A 23280-nucleotide genomic window follows, 5' to 3' on the forward strand; every position below is an offset into this window, starting at 1 on the left:
CATACTTTCTTTTTCCTTCCCTAATGTTTTTTCTTTCATTTTGATTTTAGTACTAGAATATGGATGATACGGTTCCATCTGGAGAAGAGTTGGAAGAGAAGAATGTTATGGCTTTAGCCATCGTTCCCGTCGGTAATTGTTAGTAATCATGTGAAACGAACAATGCTCTAGCAACATCATTTTTTTCAGCACTGTATTAGTAATTACAAACTTATGATTTAAGAATAGACTGATTTGTTCGATATTGATATTAGATATGATATCTTGGGATAAATTTATAGAATTTTTTGTTAATGGTCGTTTCAGTTGATTAACAACCTTTTGTTGTTTTAAATCATGGAAATGGAACCACTTGTGGGAATTGGAACTTGTTTTGGCTCCTAGTTCAAATGAGAGTGTTGCAACAGCTAGCAAATTGGTGTGTGTCATACCCTAATTTTGACCCTCCCTGAGATGTCATACCTCCAAATATTTCATCAAACTCAAGATAGGTACTCAGAGCAATCACCTATTCATTTGGTACTTAATCGAGGATGTTCAAAGACCAAAGAGCTCAGGCAAAGGATCAATCAATAAAGGGAATGGTCTCTAAAACAATCACAAGACTCAAATGATTCATTCATTCACCTATGATTGATTAGAAACCAGTCATCAAGACTCAGGTTTGCTCAGATCACCAGACTAGGGTTTTGAGCCCATCAAGGACTGAAATCAGGGACCATATTTGGGAAACCCTAAAAGCTCCAGGACATCACTCAAAGGATTCAATCATCTTCAAATGATCCATATAACAATATCCATTTAGCATTGTACCTCAATTCAAGATCTACAGTCATCAATTTCATCTGGTCGACAATTAGGGTTTTTGACCTAATGCACCTGGGCAGTTAACTTTTAATCAGGACATGGATCCAAAACTCAAAACATGACTCAATAACTTCTATTACCTTAATATAATCCATTCATATCACTTATTTGAGGAGGAGAACTTGATTCATTACCAAAGTCCAAGATTTCACTTCATCTGGAAAAAGTCAACTGTACAAGATCACCTTTTACTTTTAAGATTATTGGTCAAAACATGACTTTTAAGGATAAATATCATCAACATATGATTATTGAAGTCATTAAACCGAATAAAATCAAGAAAACTCATCAAGGATCAAAAAGTCAACAAAAAGTCAAACTAGTGCATTTTGACCTAGTTCATGGATCTTAAAATTTCACCTACACAACTCAAAAAACTTCCAACATGAAAGTTTTAGATCTCATCAAATAAAACAACTTCTCACAAGGGAAATTTTTTCAAGAGATCAATCATTTAAGAGATATGAACTTTGGAAGTTATAGGTCATAAAAAACATAGAAAAATTCTAAGTGTTTTAACCTAGTTTTCTTCAAACTCTGGGCCTGTTTTTCACAATTTTCCAAAATGATTTTGAAGAAACTCCAAACTAATGAATTGAAATACATGTTAAGGGATTTCCAAATTGTGCTCAACCTTCTCCAAATTCATTTTGAGCTAAGAGTTATGATGATTCAAATTAGGGCTCATGAAGTGAAATTATAGGTCATGTACCATTTTGAAACTTTGCAAATTTGTGCAAATGACTCCACTAATTGATGCTACACGACCCATAACACATAAGTAAAGATGCCATGCATTCATTTTCACCATGGCATGAGGATTGGAGAATATTCCCAAAACAAGAACATGTGATTATGTAATGATTACATTTGGAAATTTATGGCAAATGGATGAATCACCAAAGGAATCTTCTCACCAACCAATTGGAACACTCCTATGCATCATAAATGTCCCCTAAGATCATATAAGATCAATGTATGGGGGGCTAGCTCGAGTTTTCCATCATTACATTTGCAAGATTCCTTGAATTTCTTCATGGCCAAGAAACCAAAGCTACCTCGCTAAGCAAGCTTACTCTCTTCAATCTGTACAAAGATCTTTGCCTATAAATACAAGTGCATTCCTCAGTATTAGGCACACCAAAGCAACTCTAATTCTTGCTTTCTCCTTCTCACCCTCTTGCTTATAGTTTTCAAGAGTTCTTTGGCAAGAAGAATCGAATTCTTCAAACCAGAGCTTTTCTTTTGAAAGTAAGCTTTCTAACATCTCAAGGAGGTTCATTAGAAGTGATCCAAGCACCTGGATCACTTATGTAAGTGCAAGAACACCATAGTCACTTTCATTTTGGAGCTCGAGCAGCTGGAGGTCTGTAGAACAAATTAGAGGGTGTCAAGCAAGTCCAAGCATTCAAACAATTTCCTTGGAGTGTAGTGAAGCTATCCAGATGGTCGCAGCTCATCTGTAGCTGTAGAATCATCATCTTCAATTCCTACTTGAAGCTCAAGCAAGAGGGGTCAGGTAGATCAGTTCAGAGGTTTTCAAAGCAATCCAAGTGCCCAGATAGCATCAACAAGGTCCCAGGAAGCTTTTGCAATCATTCACTCAAAGCCAGAAGCTCTCCATCATCATCACGACCTTCAGTTTCAGAGGTAAGTTTTTGAAATCCACCTCTTTAATTTAGGCACTCTTTGTGATAAAACTCAATACCATTTCATTCTGCATCATCAGAGGATTAAAAACCCTCTATCATCATCCATTTATCTTTCAGTATAGTCATTTAATTTGATTTTCAAATTTTAGGGTTCTTCACGTTTTATAGTTAATTCATTAGATGTAATTAATATAAATCTGTGTTAGTTACATATTTGAGTTCGTGAAGAAATTTAGAGTGAAATCCATGTTTACATCGCCTTGTTTGGTTGAGAATTGAGCAAGTTAGAAAATTCAAAATCTTCAAGCTTGAGGTTGAAGACGACCATGGCTGTTGCGCGCAAATTCAAATCTAAGGGCAAAGTTTATTTTATTTTGAATGGTATGCGTTTTTAAAACGAATTCATCGTTTGCCCTAGTGGCCTCACATGCGCTCTTAGTCTCCCCATGCCTCTAGTCTGGGGTTCGAATCCCCCTCGCCCCAGACTTTTTGGTTCTTTTATTTTTCAAACATTTCTAACTCATTTTGAAACAAAGCTAACTGCGGGCGCGTTATAGTCACCAACTGGGGCTTGGCCCAGTGGTATTATTTTGAATGTCTGACCATAAGGGCGTGGGTTCAAGCCTTGGTGGAGACAAACCTTTTTTTACCACTAATTTCCTTCATTTTCTTCACAACTTCACACAATTAGTTCACCTATCAAATTAAGTCATTCTCACTTGATTTTTCACACACTTCTCATTTAATGAATCTATTTTGAGAATATACCAAAAAATAATAAAAAATATATTATTTTAACATGTTTTAATTAGGTTTAAAATCACATATTTTAAGCATGGTTTAATACTTTAAAAATATAAATTTCACTTGATTTTCAAAACCTAGTCTCTTGTAAATATTTTTGATTTAAAACCCTAATCATTTAGGTCTTAATTAGGTATAGACTTTGTCATTATCCTAATTAAGTTGACTTTTGTCAATAATTTAAACTGTTTTCAAATCTCCGATTGACCAGACGATCAAGGTTTTCAGACAACAAAACCTTGCATAATTTCATATCATCATTCAACTGTTTTTCGTAAACAGTAAATCATTTCAATGGGCCTCTAATAGAGTGTAAGACCCAACACCTTTTTCTTTTCTTAGTTTGTTTTCAAAATCTGTATTTACAAAATCTTCTTTCGGTTTTCAAAACATTCTTCTGGTATTTGAAGGGCATTATTCCCGGTGAAACTCTTCAGATACCTATGTGACCTAAGGTCCATCTTCACTTCTTCTGTTTTCAAAAACCTTTAACTGTTTATAACAACTATTCAACTGTTATCAATAAACAATTAAACTGCTGGTAAGGCTTTGTACATACATATTCAAAGGCCTCCACTCCATCCAGGTTAGGCTATATAGCTTTCAATTTACAAGCTTTCATTTAAATTACTGTCAAATATAAACTGTATATATATTGTTTAGAACTACGTCTAAGTATAAACCTTAGGACAGTTAAACTATATATATATATATATATATATATATATATATATATATATATATATTATAGGACTATGGCCTAGGATTGAGAATGTCTTCCCGATGAAGGCTTTTTCCTAATTAGAGATCTTTAGTTCTAACCTCAAGATGAATTATTTCCGGTGAAACATCTTGAAAAAAGCCTTAGAACCAAAACTAGGACACATCCACCCAAGAGGAATTATTCCCGGTGAAACCTCTTACCCATTTGCTTAGAGCCAAAATAAGTTCAAAGCCACATAGCTTTCTCTTGTGCTATAACAAGGACCCTCGATTAGCCTCCTCTTGGGCTTTGTACAAGGACCCACAGGCTTCTTAAAAGCATTCCCAGCTTACTCTTGAGCTTGTATACAAGGACCCATCAGATTTCTTATAAACATAGGAACAGGTCTTTAGTCACCTTTTTGGCCTACCCTGGTGAGTTTCTTCCACTCTTTAAAACCAGACTTTAAACAAGCTAAGAATGTCTCAATCTAACATTGAGTTCACCTTTTGGAATGAGAGACATGGACAGTCTCTGTCACCTTTATCTTTCAATCTTCAACAATTTCCTCCTTAGCAGAGTCTAGGTTCCATATCTGTCTATCCTCAGTCAATGTCAGCCTTAATCTTGGGCTTTAAACAAGAAGTCTCAAATAGTTAATCATTCTGCCATTATCAAAATTCCCTGGAAAGGGTTAGCCTCCAACATTCCTCCATTTTTTTACAAAATCCCCTGGAAAGGGTCAGCCTCCATTCATTCCTTCATTTTAACAAAATTCCCTGGAAAGGGTTAGCTTCCAAAAAAAAATTAAACTTTCAAAAGACAAACTCTCCAGCAGAGTAAAACCCTGGAAAAGGGTTAGCCTCCAAAATCAGTCCTCTAGAGTCATAATTCCCTGAAAAGGGTTAGCTTCCAAAAATTAAACTTTTAAAAGATAAATCTCACTTAAGGTCAGTCTCAGTCAATAAAAACCAATTCCCTAGTAGAGTCTACTTTAGGTCAACCACTCAAACAAATTCCCCAATAAGGGTCCATCTTCAAACCTGGGTCTTTCATTCATCAATTCGTATTTAACAAAAGCACAATCCTTAGTAGAGTCAACCCTTTAAGATAATCCTCAACAAAGACAAAAATCCCCTTTGAGTCAATAGATCCCACACTGGTAGATCTTTCTTCATTTTAAAAGTCAGCCCCAACCTTGGGCTTTGTACAAGGCACATACTCTTCTTAGAGTCAAAACCCTACTCATAGGTATTCCCCTAGAGAGTTAGCCATAACCTTGGGCTTTGTACAAGGCAGATAATAAAGTCTCCCCAGTGAGTCCTTCATCATCAAGTAGCCACAACCTTGGGCTTTGAACAAGGCAGATAAACCACATTTCATGTGTCAAAAGATTCCTAACCTTCAGGATCTTTTCCCCATAGATTCATCCATACTCAGTTTCCTCAACAGTCAGCCACAACCTTGGGCTTCATATAAGGCACAAAATAGAGTCTTCCCTAGCTAAGAGTCAGCCACAACCTTGGGCTTCATACAAGGCATAAAATAGAGTCTCCCTAGGTAGAGTCAGCCACAATTATGGGCTTTGTACAGAACACTAAATAAACCTTTTCAATCATAAAACAAAATAAACACTCTCCAACTAAAGTCAGCCTCAATTCTGGGCTTCATACATAACACAAATCATTCAAAAGTTAATTTCCAGTGGAGTCATCTCCCAGAGTCAATAAAATCAATCAAAAAGCCTCAAGCTTGGGCCTCATTCAAGCCGACTAAAAATCAAATCTTTCAAACAGTAGATAGACATAGCTCATCTTTATAGGGATATATTTCTCCTATCTCACCACAAACAAACAATCATTTCAAACAAACAATCATTTCAAACATTCTCCCACTTAAGACTCGTGAAAGGCATGCTCTGGCAACATCCCAAACTTGTGCAACTTTCCCTAATTTGGTCGAGAATCTTTCATTCAAGAGACACGTAACTGACATACTTGATCAACCAAGTAGGGTCCCTCTCTTAATGAAACAAACTCAGCTTTTCTGTCACTTTAAAATGTTTGTGGTGGAATAGTTGAAATACCTCTCTGTAAAGATGATTTCAAGTCTCTTTACTATAAACAGAGATTTAATCCAAGCTTCAACCTTGAGCTTCAAGCAAGGCACCAAAAACAATTAATTTCCCTAATTAGTTCCCCGAACTACAAAAAGCTCCGACTTCCATTAGGGATATGTAGGCATGCGGTTCGCAAGGAATCTCAGCGAGCTAATCAAAAACCAAAAATAGTCAGTCAGTCTGTCTTTCTTTTAAATCAATTTAATTCCTTCTCCTAACACAAAGGAGAAACTTTCCCAATCATCAGCAACAAACACAAACACATAGACACAGAGAAGGTTCTCGTAGAGTACTACGGATATGTAGGGTGCTTAAAACCTTCCATATGTATAACCGACCTCCCGGACTCCAGAATTTCTAGTCTAGGTGAATCCCCACACTTAGCAAACTCCTAGGGTTTATTTGAGATCTTTTTCCCCTTCCTCCTTCGTAGGATAATTAAAAAGTTCGTGTGTTATCATAGGAAGAACTGAAATAAAATTCATCCCGCAACGAGCGCATTCTCCTTCCAAATTTCGCGTGAAGGGTCTAGCGTGCCGTCCTCCTAAGTGAAACGGGGAGGTAAAAAAAACGACACCACAGTGTGCTTTCTTCTTTAATCCTTCCTCTGTCCCTTTTTGTAAATTCCTTTAGATGTGGCATTTTTCTATCATTATTGAAAATGAATAGAGCATCATTAGGGGTAGTTATGATTTCACTGAGGTATAACGAAACCGTGAGTTAACTGTGAAGAAGTTGAATGGTAAATTATTTTGCTTGTTATTGATGTCTAACTTTTTTATTGATGAAGTTGTTTGTGTGATTTTACCCAGGTAATTTTCATTTGTTTAGATAATAAGTCTTCACATTGTATCTTTTGCATCTAAACTTGGGATTACTTAGTTACTTTATAGTTATTTTTTAAATGCACTTGTTAGAGCTTCTTAATTAATGGATTCACAATTAATTGATTTGTCATACGTTAAAAATATGTGTTTGTACTGTTGTAAATATGATTTGGAGTAGAGATTTTTCTCCTATTCTCTTTTATCCTCTCTCAATCTTTTAGAAAGTGGGCCTATAATTATCTCACAACATTTTTATTATTTTGCAAGACTACCTCTTCGATTTACTGAATAGTAAGCCTTAGACTTTGCACATAGTAACTTAGATTTCTTAATACTCGCCAACATTATATTCATCAACTGGCTATGTTCTCAATCCTAATAAAAATGTCGAAATATTATATCTATGATAAACTTGTAAAAGCTCTCTAGCTCTCTCTCATATATTATGTATTTAATGTAGGATGTTTTGTCAACTATGAATTAGCCGAAGATCAGCAGAGCTGATACTTGAAAGTCGGTTAATCATCTAATGCATATTATATTCTATCAAGACACATGCTAGTCTTTAGTTTCCATTGTCCACAATTTTATATTCTAATTGTAAATTACACATTGTTTGGTTCTAGGTATTGTGAGTGGATAGAAAGCAAGAAGGAAAGAAAGTTTATTGAAATATGTGTTTCTTCTGTTTGGATGTAATGTCAGAGAGGAAAGAAAGTATCTTTTAGATGGGTCCCACGTAAAATAACTTTCTCTCTAAATATGAGAAGAAAGCTTAAATTGTTCTTTTAATTATGTAAAAAAAAAAAACAAAAATGTATCTCACTTTTTTAAAATTTTTCTATGCTTACTTATACTTTTTATCATCAATTAATTTATTTTTCATTTTATATGATATTTGGCTTAAAGCATGATATATCAATCTAAAAAACACCATCACAAACATTGTATTTTTTTTATAAAAAAATTGCATGAATCATTTTTATAAAAGAATTGAGTTTATATAAAATAAAAATTGTTTAATAACGATAAAAGTAAAACTACACTAAGACTATTTAAATATTTTTATTCAATTTTTAAAAAGGGTTATTTTAGTCATTTATGTTAGTATATCTTTCTTTCCTCCCACTTTCTTTTCACTTTCACTCATAACAAACAATTAAAAATTTATTCCACTTTTCTCTGACTTTTTCATCACTTTTCATTCTTTTACTATTCTTTTCCTCTTACTTTCCTTTCACTTTCTTTTCCCATCCAAACAGAGCATTAGTGTTATTCTCATTTAGTCGTAAAAATTTGGTTGTTATTTGTTGTAATAGTTAATGAGAGTAGAGTGAGTGAAATTTGTAGATATTTCACATTAGAAATTTGATTTTAATTGTTTAAGATAATGTTGAACATACTTTAAAATATTTAAAAAAATTTCCTTTAATTATTTATAATAATGACTTTAATTTTTTTTAATATAATAAATGATTTTATATTATTAAAATCATTAATGAAATTAAATTTAAAATTTATAATATTAATATGATTAATTTAGTGAGGGAAACAAATTTTGTCACTAAAACTGTAGTTAGTAATTTTGTGAGGGAAATAAAATTCCCTTGTAAATTAGAGAGGGAGGTATTATTCCTTCACTAAATAGTGTCAGAAATATACATGTTGAGTATATTTTCTGCATACTATTTAGTGACGGAAAGAAAATTCCCTCACAAATATTTTGCGACATTGAAATTCTGTATGGATTTAGATTCGTCAGAAAATCCGTCACTAATATAATTTGTGACGAAATTTACTATATTAGTGACAAAAAATTTCCCTCTCTAAATTGCATTTTGTTAGTATTGATTCCTGAACCTTAATAATACCTTATTCATTAATAATAGTATCATATACATTTGATTTTATACATGACAACGAGTTATGAAAAATGGAAACGGGTTTTTTGTTTTGCTATCAAAATGGATTTGGAGCGGTTCACATCCAACACAAATTGGATTATTAAAATTGGTGCATTGAATTTTTAAAATTGGTTCATGTAAACCTTTTTTTTCACACGTTCTACATAGAACTTCACATCCCCATTGTTATAGACATGAATCCCGAAGTTCAAAAATTAGTCAAATAAACTCTCATTGTTGCCACAACCTAATAATAATTACATTGAACATTGTCATTTTTTTCTAAGACATTTTCAAGCTATACTCAGCTAACAGCTCACCCACAGCTGATTATATACCATATAAATCATGTTTCAGGAGAATTATCAGTATAATTTGATGGTGTATTGGACCACCCTCTTATGAAAATATAAACAAATGCTATAAACTGTTAAAAGTACAGAGCATAAGAGAAAGGACATACAAATTATTGAAGGGTAATTTAGTATTTTAGTATGTTGCCTATGTGGCCCTAGTTTTTCCGTGTATAAATAGACTAGTGTTTTTCCTTACGCTTTTGTAGCCGTCATTGTAGAGTAGTAATATTATTCATTTTGCTTTCTTAAAGCTTGTGCACTAACATTTGGTATCTAGAGCTCCGGTTCAGATCCACGGGGAAACACGGAAAACATGAGTGAAACAGTGAGGCGTTGTATGATTGATTTTGGTTCTTGTATTCATGTTGAATCTTGAACAAAATCAGAACAGAATCACATTTTCTGATTCTGCAGGATTGGGAAACAATGTGTTTGGTGAGATCTGAGTGACTTGCACAAGGTTGAAGATGAACGGAAACGGTAGTCTGAGTACCAAACTTCTAGTGTTCGATGGTAAAAACTGGAATCGTTGGAAGAATCAGATGCGTGTGTTGTTTGGCGCTTAAGATGTTCTTGATCTCGTCAATGATGGTTATATCTCAGTTTCACTTCTAGAAGATGCAACTGTTGCGCAGAGAAATGCTCAGTGTGACCTAGGGAAAAAAATCAGAAGGCGTTGTTCTTTATTCATTAATGTGTGGATGTGAACGTGTTTCAGAAAATCGTTGATTCGACGACAATGAAGGGGCGTAGGATACACTGGTCAGATGTTATGGTGGTGACGCATTAGTGAAAAAGGTGAAGCTTCAGTCCCTGAGAAAGTAGTATGAGAATCTCAACAAGAAGAACAACGAGAAGGTATCTGAGTACATCTCCAGAGTGATTCTCATCACTATTGAGGTGAAAGCTTGTGGAGAAACCCTTTCTGAACAAGTAATCATAGAGAAGGTATTGAGGTCTCTTACTCCTTAATTTGATTACATTGTTGTAGAAATTGAACATTCTAAAGATCTAAACATCATGATAATAGAAGAGCTGCAAAGCAGTCTATAGGCGCAGGAGTTGCGTCAGATTGAAAGAACCTCTAAGAGAGAGGTTAAGTAGGCTCTGAAAGCTTCTTTTGTCAAGAAGGACCAGAAGCATTCTTGGTCAGAAGCCAAGAATAGACGTGGTGATAGATTCCAGAAGCCAGAAACCTCTACGTCTGATGAGAAGAAACATCAAAAGGGAAGGAGAAGTTTGAGAATAAGAAGGTTCAATGTTCCTATTGCAAGCAGTTTGGCCATTTTGCTAAAGAGTGTTGGTCAAATAAGGGAAGGAAATCATGAGAAGCAAACAATGCCTGATAGATTTTGACTCTAGAAGGAGGACAAAGATAAGACTTGCTGATGATAAGTACCTTAATGCAAAAGGTATGGAAAATGTCAAAGTTAAAGTGAAGAAGGGGAAAACTGTTCTGATCAAGGATGTTTGGTATGTGATAAGTGCTTGATTCATGTTAAAATGTCCTATTATGACATAGCATTTATCTTACTTAAATTGCAAGTTTCTCATATAAAAATTGCAATTATTGAATAAAAGTATTATTGTGCAAGTTTACTTGGTATGGTTTGCTTTTGTGCAGGAAAGAGCCTTAAAGCAAAAACCAGCAATCAGAGTGTTCGCGTAGCGAACTCTAGTGAAGTCAAAGGCAAAATCCATACAATAGAGAATTCGCTAAGCGAATGTGCAGCAAGAGCCCGATTCGCTAAAGCGAGCCATTTTTCGCGTAGCGAACCAAGTCAGAAGAAAAATACTCGGTTTCGCTAGCAGCGAGCAGCATCGCAGGAAGTTCACGTAGCGAACGTTGGCGGTTTCTTAAAGATATTTTGAAAGACTTAACCATGAAGAAAAAGCTCATGTAGGAAACTTAGGTGGCCAGAACTGCTATAAATAGAGCAGAAACCATTTTTGAAAGGATTCATTCCACTTTTTACTTTTGTAATTGATCGGTAAAATAGCAAGTGTACTATTTTGCCTCTATAGTAATAATAGGGAAATTCCCCGAATGTCGATCTCAAGGACTGCGTAGTAATATCGAGTTCAAATTATAGATCAATTAAACAAAAACTAATATTGGGGTTTTGGTTGCAAATTGTCACTAAACAATAATTAAAATAAGCAGAAAAGTAAATTGGCTTTTTGACAAATATGAGTATTATGCTAGGGGTATAGTGTGTGATTGTTCCTGTAATAACATTGGATTTAGATCTCTTCAACAAGTTCATAACCTTTAATTACCGCCCTCTAGATTATTTTCCCCTAAGTCCTTAGTGGGAAAACCTTTGAACATTCATCCTAAATCCTAAGTCCTTAGAGAATTATGATGAACTCAAGCCTTTATGTTATCAAGAGTTAACCGGTAACTATAGGGTATCCCTAGTCCTAGGTGATATCTACTATAGTCTAATCGTACAAAAACCTTAACAACCGCTGTCCAGCTGGTTGTTAACCGTAAATCAATCTTGTTGGTCCGACAAAGAAAGCATAAAAACCTTGTACAATTAAATTGAATAAGAAAACAAATCTATCGATGAACTCAGGAATTCAAAATCATTACAGAATCAAATCAGGGACACCCCCTAGCATTAGGGTTTAGTTACTCATATTGTTCAAAGAAAACAAACTTTAAAATAGAGACATTACAAGAATTGAGATGAAAGTTGATCTTCAATCCCTTCCGTTCTTGAAAACCTTCTTCTCTCCCAAACCCTCGTTTTCTCCAATCTTCAATAGTGTCTTCTCCTCACCAAAAAGTGCCTTCTCCTTGTCTCTCAAATCACTTTTAACTTCTCTAGGTTTTCAGATCCCAGCCAGAATGCCAAAATTGCCCCTGGGTCTTTAAAATTGTAAAAACATCAAAATTCAGAAATTCTGTCCGCACAGGCTGACACGGCCGTGTCACTTGACACGGTCTGACCGTGTCCGTCTCTGCCTCTTTTGGATTTGATTTCAACATCAAAGTTGTATCCCTTTTCGTTAGCGAAATTTTGCCACCGGAACCGCGTCATTCCGAGTTACGAAGCTCCAGTTATGATCAAAATACTACACGCATGTCATGATTTTCAGCTTCTTTTACACCAACACTTGTGCAATTTCCATCTGATCCAGAATTAACCTACATCCACCAAGTAGAGATATCAAAAGCATCTAAAAATACATGATAAAGGGTACAAAAACATAATGCAAGCAATTAAGTAATATTAAAGGAATCAACGAAAACTCTTGAAAACAACCACAAAGTGTTACCAAGTATGACGATCTTATGCCGAATTTATGACGAAATTAAGTAGAAATTGTGACCGATCAGTAATACACTATACTCTTGTAAGTGAAGTAAGAATAGAAGAGGTTTTAAGTAGAAAAGGGCTGGATACACATCGAGATTTGGGAAATCATCGTTGATGTCGTTCCAACTCAATTCTTCCATTGTTCATCAAGCTACCATGAGTAGATAAATCCCTCTCTTGTTGGGATTGGTCGTAGTTCACCGAAACTGTATGTATCTTGTTTAATCATGGCATTATATATAAATTATGTTTGAATCATGATTATTGTTATCTTTGTTTTACTGTTTATTTCATGGATTCAATTGCTATTGACAAATACGATTCTAATCTCGATCCAAGATAACAACTATTAAATTCCAAATGCTAGACATAGATTTAGATTTAATATTCACTAAAAGTATCAAATCTTATTTTTACCATATTGTTTAATAGGTTGAGAAATCGTCGATTAAACCATAAGGTAAGGAATTTCAACAAAGTTTAGACATGAACTTTGCTTATGTGTGATACGTGATGATCTTGAAACGTTCATGACTTTTGTATAATTGAATTGAGATATACATATTGAATCGGTGGATGAAAACCAATTCCCAACAAGTCCATTCCCCTGAACTTATCTTTCGTTACTCACGCACTTTTACTTTCCGTACTTTAAACCAAACAATCTTGAAATTTATGCTTAGAACTATAGAGAATATTAAACGGTTTTGATGTCGCCCCAATTCCTGTGGATACGATAAACATAATACTTACATTTGATTTTACTCAAAATCAGTATGTTTTTGGAATTAAGAGCAATCTGATGAGTGTGGGTCATCTCATTGAGAAAGGTTTCTCAGTTGTCATGAAGTAAAATCTCTTGATGTTGTATGATTCCAATCAGAAGCTGATTATGGAATCTGAACAGGGAAGCAACAAGATATTTAAGGTGAATGTGGAGACAGCTGAAACATAATGTCTTAGTACAGAAGACGTTGAAGGTGATAGTAAGTTGTGGCACAAGAGGTTAGGGCATCTGAACTACAGAAGCCTAGGGAATCTGAGTTCTAAGAAGCTCATGTGTGGTATTCCGAAGATTGTGAATCCTGAGAAGTCATGTGAGGTATCCATGAAAGGCAAGCAACCCAGGTTGCCATTTGGGTTAGAAGTAGTCCCAAGAGTAAAACATGATTTGGGAGTAGTGCATTCCGATTTGTGTGGACTATTTCCAAAACCTTCACTTGGAGGAAATACATATTTTGTGTCTTTTATGGATGAGTTCACAAGAATGAAGTGGGTAACACTCATTCATTTTAAACATGAGGTGTTTAGTGTTTTCCAGAAGTTCAAGGTGAAGGCTGAGAAACTGAGTGGTCAGAAGCTGAAAATACTAATAACGGATGGTGGAGGTGAGTATAACTCTATACAATTCTAGAAGTTCTACGATGAAAATGAAATTGAGAAGGAGGTTAATGCTCCTAATACTCATTAACACAATGGTCTTGTTGAAAGAAGAAATTGTACTTTGCTTGATATGACGAGAAGTATGCTAAAGGAGAAGAAGCTTCCTAATGTAACACCCCACTTTCCCATCTCGAATATATATAAATTATAAATACATAAATAATCAGAGTAATACGAGTAGGATGTCACATCAACTAAAAATCCATAAAACATCGCTTTATTTAATAGGTTTTCATTAAAGTAAATCCAATACCACAGCGGAAATTAAAACGGCTTAATAGTTCTCATGGCACTATAGCCTCAACAAATAAATCATCTCCACTAAACAGGTGGTCCAACAAAATGTCAAAATCAAGATACGTAACAATCAACAAATAACTGAAAAGAAATAAAAAACATAACGTATCCCACAACTCTTGTGTTACGTATCAGAGCGACTCCTAAGACTCGATCAGGTAACACTCGAAATCCAAGCACTACTCTGGTACATGGTTATTTGTACTTCCGAAGAAGCACAGATGCAACAACAGAAAAAGGGTGAGAATTACATTCAATAAATATACGGTGAAATATCACATGCTAAGGAGTAGTATTCACACCACATACAAACAACAATCACAAACAGATTCTCACACCATCAACAACACAACAACAACGATATATGAAATTAGCAACCAATCATGGGAAATACAATGCGACTATCGACACTACATGCATGTGGTACCAACAAAGCATAAGCCCTCAACATTTGCCATTAATTTAGAGGCGATAACAAGGCATAAGCCTTCAACAATGCCAATCCAGGCCAACAGCAAGGCATAAGCCCTCAACGACATATGTATGCAATATGGGAATTCAATCAACACAATTCAACAACACAAGGCATCAGCCTTCAACTCATTGCCATCAGCCTGCAACTAGGATTTCATTCTCTTATAGTCAACATTCACAAAAATCAACATAAATCTTATCACAAAATTTTATGTCCAAATCTATAACTTTCATAGCCTTCCTATATCTACTTAAGTCTCACTAATCAAGGGAATTCGGAAGGGTACTCATTATACTCAAGAATCGGAAGAAAATCACAAAAATGGGAAATTCTGCACACTAGCCTGACCATACGCGTACAGCTAGCCCATACGCGTATGCCCCCTTGCCCATACGCATACCATATGCGTACCACCAGAACCCGATTTCCACTAAAATTCCTCCCATACTCGTATCACATCCCCATACGCGTATGGCATCCCTTCCATACGCATAGCATATGCGTTACACCAGAAAGGCTGCAATGTGTTGGGACAGGGCTGCGTACCATACGCGTATAGCCCCTGGGCTTGTCCCTCATACGCGTATGGCCCCAACCCAAACGCGTATCATACGCAAACTGACAGAAAAAATCAGTTTTCCAGATCTGCACTCGCACCAGTTCGTTCCTCACTCGTTTCCATCACTTCCAGTCTGCGATTTCAGGTCCAAAACAACATATTTTCACCTATTAACTCATACCTTTCATTTATATTCATTAACCTATTATTCTACATCAATTTTACATGATAACAACTCAATTTCTACTCATCCAATTGGACAGTTATACATTCAGATTCAGTTTCTCCTATGAACATAACAACAACTCAACCAACATCCAAACCCACATCATAATTCATCAATTCAAACCAGAATTTCGTCCAGAAATTATACAGTATCATTAGTCAAGAAGAACAACACACAAATCAAATCAATTCACACATCAAGGAAGAAATCAAACTTATCAATTATGAAACATAAAGAGGGAAAGGAACCCTCACTACCCTCTCATGCTTAAGTCACCATTTAAAGAACCCATTCTCCCCCCTTACCTTAGATTGAAGCTTGACTTTCCTCAACAATGGTGGAATTCTTCTACCTCTTCCCCTAGCCTCTTCTCTGAATTTCCCGTTCTTCACTAATGTTCACTAATCTCCTTTTTTTTTCCTCTTAGTTCCTTATTATTTTTATTAAAAACATACTAATTAATAAATTACTAATGGGCTTAGTACACACCACCCCATCTTCTAATATTAAAGTTAAATTAACAAATTAATATAATAATAACAAAACACCAATTTAAGCTCTATATACACCAATAAATAAGTAATAAGATAAAAATCAAAATCAGGGCGTTACAACTCTCCCCCACTTACGATATTTTCGTCCTCGAAAATCTTACCTCGTTCAAACAACTCGGGGTAGGAGTCCCGCATCTTTCTCTCCATTTCCCACGTCATGCTTTCTCCGGTAGTCCCCGTCCAGACTACTTTCACCAGCGGAATATCCTTACCTCTAAGGGACTTTATCTCACGATCCGTGATCCGAATCGGCATCGTCTCTACAGTAAGATTCTCTCTCACTTGCACATCATCCATATGAATCATGTGAGATGGGTATGGAACATACTTCCGAAGTTGTGACACATGAAACATATCGTGCAGATTCAAAAGGTTAGGCGGTAACGCCACCCTATAAGCAACAGTCCCAACTCTCTCCGAAATCTGATAAGGACCAATAAATTGTGGAGTTAGCTTCTTAGACTTCAGGGCACGACCAACACGGGTCACAGGCGTGACTCTTAGAAACACATGGTCACCTGCTTCAAATTCTAACTCCTTTCTTCGCTTATCATGATAACTTTTCTGTCTACTCTGTGAAGCCTTCATATTTTCCCGGATTAATTTTATCTTCTCTGTAGTTTCTCGTACAATTTCCGGTCCAAGTATTACGCCTTCGCCAGATTCGTGCCAACATAGTGGAGTCCTACACCTCCGACCGCACAACGCTTCAAAAGGTGCCATCCTGATACTAGAATGATGATTGTTATTATAAGTAAACTCGATCAACGGAAGATGAGCATCCCACGAATCTCCTTGTTCGAGAACACATGCTCTCAACAAATCCTCTAAAGACTGAATAGTTCTTTCAGTTTGACCATCTGTCTGTGGATGATACGCCCTTAGGCAATTTGTTGTTGCACTATCAATGTGTGAAGTTGAGTACACTGCAGGCGTTGTAGCTGTCAAGCTGTGTTGCTTCTGAATCTATTGCAGGATCTGAAGATCAAAGTGGATAAGCCTTTGAAGCTGATGATTGATAACATGTCTGCAATCAATTTTGCCAAGAACACAGTACTATACGGGAGAAGCAATCATATTGAGACAAAATATCATTTTTTGAGAAGTTAAGTCCAGAATGGAGTACTAGAAGTTTTGCACTATAGCACCCAGAAGTAGCTGGCATACGTTCTGACGAAGGCAATCAAGACAAATAAATTTCTTCGCTTAAGAGATGGTATTGGTGTTGTTAGTTTTTGTATAGAAAATCCTAAATTATATTGAAGGGTAATTTAGTATTTTAGTATGTTGTTTATGTTACCCTGGTTTTTTAGTGTATAAATAAACTAGTAGTAATTGTCATTTAAACTTAGTTATTTTTCCTTACACTTTTGTAGCCGTCATTACAGAACAATGATATTATTCATCTTTCTTTCTTAAACTTTGTGCGCTAACAGAAATTACCTCCTTGTTCCTTGATAGAAATTACTCTTCTTTAATTCTGTTTTGAGCAAAAATGTCGGTGGTTGTAACTTTAATAGAACAAGTTTGGTTCAATACCAGCAAGCTATAGCTTTAGCAAATTTTTGATTTGGCATTCCCTTTGAATGATCAACAGAGACTCAACAAACTCTTCTATATTCAACTGTGAGTCTCCATAAACAAAAATTTCAATTAAACCAATTAGAATGAAACTAGTCTTAAAGTAACTCATATAAGCAATTAAAATAAATATAATTTGATGATTTTGTCATTACTTCCAAGGTGATGGGGGAGATGAATCCCATTCGTAAGAGAGGTAATGACAAGACATACTGGTCTTATTTTTGTTGCCAATCAAAATTTATAATGTGGAAGGCAAAAAAAGCACAAAAAATGGCAATGACAGCTATAAATTGAGGGCAAAAAATCACTATCTTAGACTGAAATGGAATTTTTTCCAAGACCACCACATCTGCGAAACACTATTCCCAAAATGCCACAAGTTGAAATTAATTTCCCAGACTGCCACGCTTTTAAGCCATGTCGCCATTCAGAATGGAGAAAAGGTGGGCCCCAGCATCACAAGAAACCATGTCGCCAATTGGAATGGAGACATGGTGGGCCCTATCCGCCACATGAAGGCATGTCGCCATTTGAGGTGGAGAAAAGGTATTTTCTATTTTTTTTTCGTTTTTGTTATTTTTATTATTTTTGTTATATATAAGTTATTTTTGTTGTATATATTTATATTATATAAATCCAATAAATTATTTAAATGGTTTAAATACAGGTTTTTTAATTAATTAAAAAATAAATTAATTTTTTTAAACATAATTAATACTTAATATTATTTGATACGAAATAAACTTTAATACAAAATATTAATTTAAAAACAAATATTATTAAACATAATTAGTACTAATAATATTAATACGAAATTTCATAGATTTCATTTCATACTAATAATAAATCAGTGAAACAAATGACCATCTGTACCGCAGGCAGGATGTCGTCGCGCACGAGGATAACCACGACCATATTGTTGTTCTTCTTCAGTTGGAGCAGGGTCGTTTTGTGTTTCTTGTGTTGGAGGTGGAGGAGGAGACCAAATTTGGCTTAACATTTCATAATCACTGACATTAAGATCCAAGTTTAAGTTTGGGGTGGATTGTGTGTGCGGCGGGTCATGGTGGGTCACGGTTGGGATGTAAGAAGTGGTGGGTGGTTGAGTGTATGAGGTTGAAGGGTTTTGTTGGATGTAAGGGGAATCAAAGTTTGGATTCGAGATTGGTGTGAATTGCGTGGGTGGACGACTATAGGTTTGTTGGTGTTGGGTTTGGTAGTTATAATTTGTTTGAGAGTGAGATGGGGTGTATTGGGTGTAGGAAGAGTATTATGGGTCAATGTAAGGGCTAGGAGTATGTAGTTGGGAATAATTAGGGTTAAGATAGTGTTGTTGGAAGGGTTGAGGTTGTTGTTGGAAGGTTTGGTGTTGAGGTTGTTGTTGAAAGTGTTGGGGTTGATATTGTTGTGTTGAATTAGTTGGGGTTGAGGTTGTTGTTGTTGTTGTTGTTGTTGAGACCCACTTGGAATTGAATGCGGGTCAGTGAGAAAGTGTTCGTACGATGCATATATGAATGGAAGTGACCTATACCAATGCATGTACTGTGCTGATGGTTTTGTCTCCTCTTGTAATTGTGTTCCCTCCAACGTATAGGATGCCCTATCTGTCCAACATTGTTGTTCGTCGTGGTATAGTTCCGTCCATGGAGTTTTGCGGGACTTGTTTGTTTTCATCTTGTGATGATCTTTGAGGCACACTGGTGTATCGGGTATATTTTGTAGATAGACAAACTGAAGTTTCACTCAATCACTTTGATGCATTTCAACAATATGAAAACAAATTATATACGTTCTTGCACTCCAAATCGAACTATCTTCATGTCATGGGGGTGCAAATCCTAGATACGGCCTCCAAATAAACTGACAAGTAAAATTAATTAAATAAATTTGTTAGTGTAACGAAATAGTGTTAAAACAAAACATATTCTCAAAAGAGCTTAAGAATAGAAAACTGATTTGGCCGCATGTGATCAATTAGGAACCGGTATCCTTGGAGAAAGTGGCGGGGGTTGTTCTTGAAGTTCATGCCTTTATCGCACCATCTAAAGGAAATATTAAAATATAAAATTATTCCAAAGTAATTAAAAAAAATTAAATATTGAAATTAAATTATATTTTACCTCGAAGCATGAGGAAATGTTGAAGCGAACGCAGATTCAGGAGAAATAATAGGCATGCGTGTAAATTCCCAAGCTTGAAGAAGTAAAAGACATCCTGATATTTCTTTTACTTTGAACTCACAAGCTTTGCACATCTCCCTATACAAGTTACACAAAACAGCTGAACCCCAACTATATGTTCCACACTGATTAAAATCAAAGATGAATTGTGACCATTTTGGGTGGACGAGGCTGCCGCTTTTGTCGGAAAACAAAAGTTGTCCAATGAGAATCATTATATAAATTCGAGCATATCTCATTTTATGCTCTTCTGTTGAAGCTTCTGTTGGTCTATTTGCTTCTGCTTGATAAATGCCTTTAAGCCATGTCAATCTTGCAGCGGAACCATGTAAAGCATTTTCTGGTGGTGCTTCCCCTACGATTGCAGGCCATACATCATCATCTACATCAGAAGGACCATTTAATTGCGTACCTTCAACATGAAGGCCTAGTAGCATGTTAACATCCTCCAATGTGATGGTCATTCACTAGTCGGAAGATGAAAAGTGTGAGTTTCGAGCCTCCATCTTTCTAATAACGCCAAAATTAAACGGTTGTCAATTTGGGTTGAGGGTATTTTTGTTACGTGGTATAAACCTGAATAAATTAGATACGGGACGATTGCCGAATATGGCTCCAACTTTTGGTGACTTCTACATCTAAACCCATGTACATATTCATCATCTAGCTGTAATAAAAAATAGTAATGTTACATCTAAAATACTTAAATGGTGGGATAATAAATATAGGTGGGTGGGATAGTAAATATAGGTTGGTGAAAAGTAAATGTAGGTGGGTGAAAAGTAAATGGAACAATAAATAACATAGTTGAATCATAAATTTATATTAAATCGGTTTTCTACACAATGTTATCACTTCATCTGCTGATCTACTAAATCTAACATACAATTCAAATGGCGTTTTGTTAAAACAACTCATAAAATCATAAAACATATTACGCACATCCTCATCGGTCTCTAATTGTGTTATTTCTTCAATTAGAACGCAATCGTCGTTGAAGTACCTGCGATTAAATGCTATATGAAGAATTTGCCGATCAATTTCGGTGACCTGGAGTAGTTGATTTTTTAAATGACGAAGTTTCTCTCTTTCCATTAGTCGTGTAATTAATGGATCAGATAAAGAGGTGTTATAATCAGAAATTTGAACAGAAGTATTATACAGAACAATAAACACTGAGCAAAGTAGCAGTGCCATTTTTTGAGGTGTGCTATTTGCGTACAGAATATACTGTTTATATAGGCATGCATGCTTCCCAACACGTCTGCACCATGTCGCCAATTGGAATGGGGAAAAGGCCCCTTTGTCGCCATTTGCTTTGGAGTAAAGGACCATGTCGCCAATTGCTTTCCTCATGTCGCCAATTGCTTTGGAGAAAACCCCCCATGTCGCCAATTGCTTTGGAGACAACACCCTATGTCGCCAAATGCTTTGGAGACAAGTTCCCATGTGTGTTCCACGTGTAGGCCATGCATGCAGCGTTGAGACTTGCATGATAAATACTTGCAACATTATTTCTTTACATGCAAACCATCTTTTATGCAACAAATATAACCATCTTTCTTTACTTACAATCCATATCAATCAATTGCAATAACACAAAATAAAATACCTTGTATCATTATCTCAATGGAAATATCGTTACACATGAGAATATTGGGGTAGTTTTTCATAATACAACTACCATTCTTGTCAAAGTTCATCGCAAATGTGATTTAGCGCACATGACAAAAAAATAAAAGAAACAATGCAAAAAAAATCAGATATTTTTTATCGGTATCCAATAATTGATAATATCGTTACACACATGATAGTGTCACATACAATACTGTGAAGATCGAAGATGATGAAGATGTTACTTCAATGCTTAATTGTCACACTAGGTTCATTGGTGGACATCCATTGGAGTTGTATGTTTGTTTTCACGAGGCAGAGGAAGTTTATCCCACACAATCGTCCCAAACACATCAATATCAACAAAACCAGTCCTCCCTAGACGGAGAGCCATCCCATACCCAACATAACGTGCCATTGTTTCCAGAAGAAGAGGTTGATGATGATAGCGACTCTGATGATTCCAAGAAACTTGACTTGTTTGGTGGTTCTACTGACGATTCAGGCGACGAAATTATTCTCGTGTCACAACCTTCTATAGTACTTGATTTATACAGCCCACCATATCACATGAGAAATCATGTTTCCGATCCTACTGTGCCTGTATCGGTCTTTGATTCCATAGACGAGGGTCATGAATGTGGAGGTTTAGAGGAGGGCATGAAGTTTAAAAACAAAGAAAGTTGTATGTATGCAATCCGTAAATATCACATTAAAAATAGTGTTGATTACGAGATTTATAAGTCTGATACGCAACGTTTCTTGGTTAGATGTCAGATCGAAGGATGCGACTTCACATGTAGAGCATCATTACGAAAGGGGTGTGGTAAATGGGTTATTAGTAGAATTGATGGACTTCACACTTGCATGGCGTCTGCTATGTCACAAGATCACAGCAAGCTTGACTCAAATCTTAGCGCTCAAAGCACCAGAGCTCTTGTCAGCGACGACGCTTCAATCAAGGTGAAAACTATTATCGGTCATGTTCGTACAGTTTTCAACTACACGATATAATATAAAAAGGGATGGCTTGCAAAGAACAAAGTAATCGAGTCTATTTATGGAAACTGGGAGGCTTCATACAACAACCTACTACAATGGTTGTTAGTCATGCGAGAGCATCTTCCTGGAACCGTAATAGAACTAGAAACACTGCCTGCATATTTAGATGATGGAACACAAATTAGTGGTGCAAGAATTTTCCATCGCCTTTTTTGGGCGTTTCAACCTTGTATCAGGGGTTTCGCCTATTGCAAACCAATTGTGCAAGTCGATGGCACATGGCTGTATGGAAAATATAGGGAACGTTGCTAATGGTTGTTGCACAAGATAGGAACGGTAACATTTTCCCAATCGCCTACGCATTAGTTGGAGGTGAGACCAGAGGGGCTTGGAGTTTTTTCCTGATAAATTTGTGGCTCCACGTGACCTCTCAGTCAGATCTATGTTTAATATCTGATCGACACGAGTCTATAAAGAGTGCATACAATAACCCAGACAATGGCTGGAAAAATCCTCCTTTAGTGCATGTGTATTGCATCAGGCACATTGCACAAAATTTTATGCGAGCAATCAAGGACAAAGACCTTCGCAAAAAAGTTGTAAACATGGGTAATTTATTCTAGATTTTTTTAGCGTTATGTTCTTCAACTTTAAACTCATATTTTTGTTATACTAATGTTTTTAATAAATCATACAGAGTATGCTCTGATGGAGTCTACATACGCTTATTATCGAGAGGAAATCCGACAAACAGACATGGAAGCTTTCAAGTGGATAGAGAATCT

At 35.8% G+C, this 23280-nt stretch overlaps 1 protein-coding gene across 1 annotated transcript; it reads right to left on the bottom strand.

The window, feature by feature from the left end:
- Positions 1-16073: 16073 nt before the first annotated feature.
- Positions 16074-16838, bottom strand: LOC131604767 (uncharacterized). The gene is made up of 2 exons (XM_058877188.1): positions 16217-16838; positions 16074-16120 (listed from the first exon to the last, which is right to left on the bottom strand). Exons 1-2 carry the CDS (start codon positions 16836-16838, stop codon positions 16074-16076), a joined length of 669 nt encoding a protein of 222 aa, XP_058733171.1.
- Positions 16839-23280: the final 6442 nt, after the last annotated feature.

Source organism: Vicia villosa, linkage group LG5, assembly GCF_029867415.1.
Source record: "Vicia villosa cultivar HV-30 ecotype Madison, WI linkage group LG5, Vvil1.0, whole genome shotgun sequence".
Classification (NCBI taxonomy): Eukaryota; Viridiplantae; Streptophyta; class Magnoliopsida; order Fabales; family Fabaceae; genus Vicia; species Vicia villosa.

What these genes read in the sequence shown, in the direction of transcription:
- LOC131604767 (XM_058877188.1), bottom strand. Translation starts at nt 16,838, where the DNA reads ATGGCACCTTTTGAAGCGTTGTGCGGTCGGAGGTGTAGGACTCCACTA. An exon ending in CCCCGAGTTGTTTGAACGAG is followed by an intron (nt 16,121 to 16,216) that starts GTAAGATTTTCG and finishes TGGTGTATATAG; the next exon opens with AGCTTAAATTGGTGTTTTGT.